This window comes from Otolemur garnettii, unplaced genomic scaffold (assembly GCF_000181295.1).
Source record: "Otolemur garnettii isolate 467f Iridium unplaced genomic scaffold, OtoGar3 scaffold00032, whole genome shotgun sequence".
NCBI lineage: Eukaryota > Metazoa > Chordata > Mammalia > Primates > Galagidae > Otolemur > Otolemur garnettii.
The window spans coordinates 1,371,453-1,372,712 of NW_003852427.1; the positions used below are offsets into that span (position 1 = coordinate 1,371,453).

The following is a 1,260-nucleotide window of genomic DNA, read 5'->3' on the forward strand; positions in this document are numbered from 1 at the left end:
GGTCATATATTTAGTTACAACTACTTTTGGTTATAATTGGATTTTTAGCAAACTCAGGAGTTAAACCATTTTTGACAGTGTATCTGGAAGGTATTGTGAGCTTGGAATAGAATGTCATTCCTATTTGCCTCTTGTTTTTGTTACAGAGGTTGCCCATACCCCAGTGAACCCCAGTATGATTAATGTGAAGACTGATGGTGGGAATTCAAATGGATTGCTGAAGAACTTCCAGGATATCATGCGAAAGCAAAGACCAGAAAGAGTGTCTCATCTTCTTCAAGATAACTTGCCAAAATGTAAGTCTCATTGTTATTTTCCTGATGCAGGGGAGAATTTGTAACTTGATCATACATCAGACTGAACATAAAATTGCACAGTGAGTTAGGGATTGAAAGCCATGACCCTCGTTTGAGCGAGTAGTTGTTCTTAGTTTTAGTGATACTGTTGGTAGCCTGCTTTCTGTCTTTTAATACCAATTATCTGCACACTGGACACTGCCAAATCTTTGACGTAAATAGTCTCTTTCACTCCTTACTAGATAAGGACTTTAAATAACTTGCCCAGAATCTTCCTGCTACTCGGTGGCCAAGCAGGGACATGAACTCAGATCTGTCTTTAACCAAAACCCAGATGTGCTTCTTAACCATTAGACTGTACTGTCTTTTGTTCTGTTCATTTTTTAGCTGTTTCCACTTTTCAGTATGATCATTTCTTTGAAAAGAAAATTGATGAGAAAAAAAACGACCACACCTATCGAGTTTTCAAAACCGTGAACCGGAGGGCACATATCTTCCCCATGGCAGATGACTATTCGGATTCTCTTATCACTAAAAAGCAGGTGTCAGTCTGGTGCAGTAACGACTACCTAGGAATGAGTCGCCACCCTCGAGTGTGTGGGGCAGTTATGTAAGTAGCCCTTAGCTTTCTAATATCATTGGTATTATTTGGCCATATATATATATGTATGTATGTATGTATGTATGTATTTTTTTTTTTTTTGCAGTTTTTGGCCTGGGCTTGGTTTGAACCCACCACCTCTGGCATATGGGGCCAACGCCCTACTCCTTTGAGCCACAGGTGCTGCCCTTTGGCAAGATTTTTATGATCTATGGGAGTTGGATCTTTTATAGAGGGAATATTCAACAGCTAACGGTGGGCCATAGAAAAATATCATTCTGGGCTTGGTGCCTATAGCTCAACTGGCTAAGGCGCCAGCCACGTACACCTAAGGTGGCGGGTTCGAATCCCCAGCCCGGACCC

The 1,260-nt window shown here is 41.2% G+C and overlaps 1 protein-coding gene across 1 annotated transcript in view; it reads left to right on the plus strand.

Moving 5' to 3' along the window:
• The window catches only part of ALAS1 (5'-aminolevulinate synthase 1), a 22,674-nt gene that overhangs the window by 9,191 nt on the left and 12,223 nt on the right, over positions 1-1,260 (plus strand). Inside the window, 2 exon segments of the mRNA XM_012804902.2 lie at positions 147-296; positions 684-907. Coding sequence (XP_012660356.1) covers positions 147-296; positions 684-907 — 374 coding nt within the window.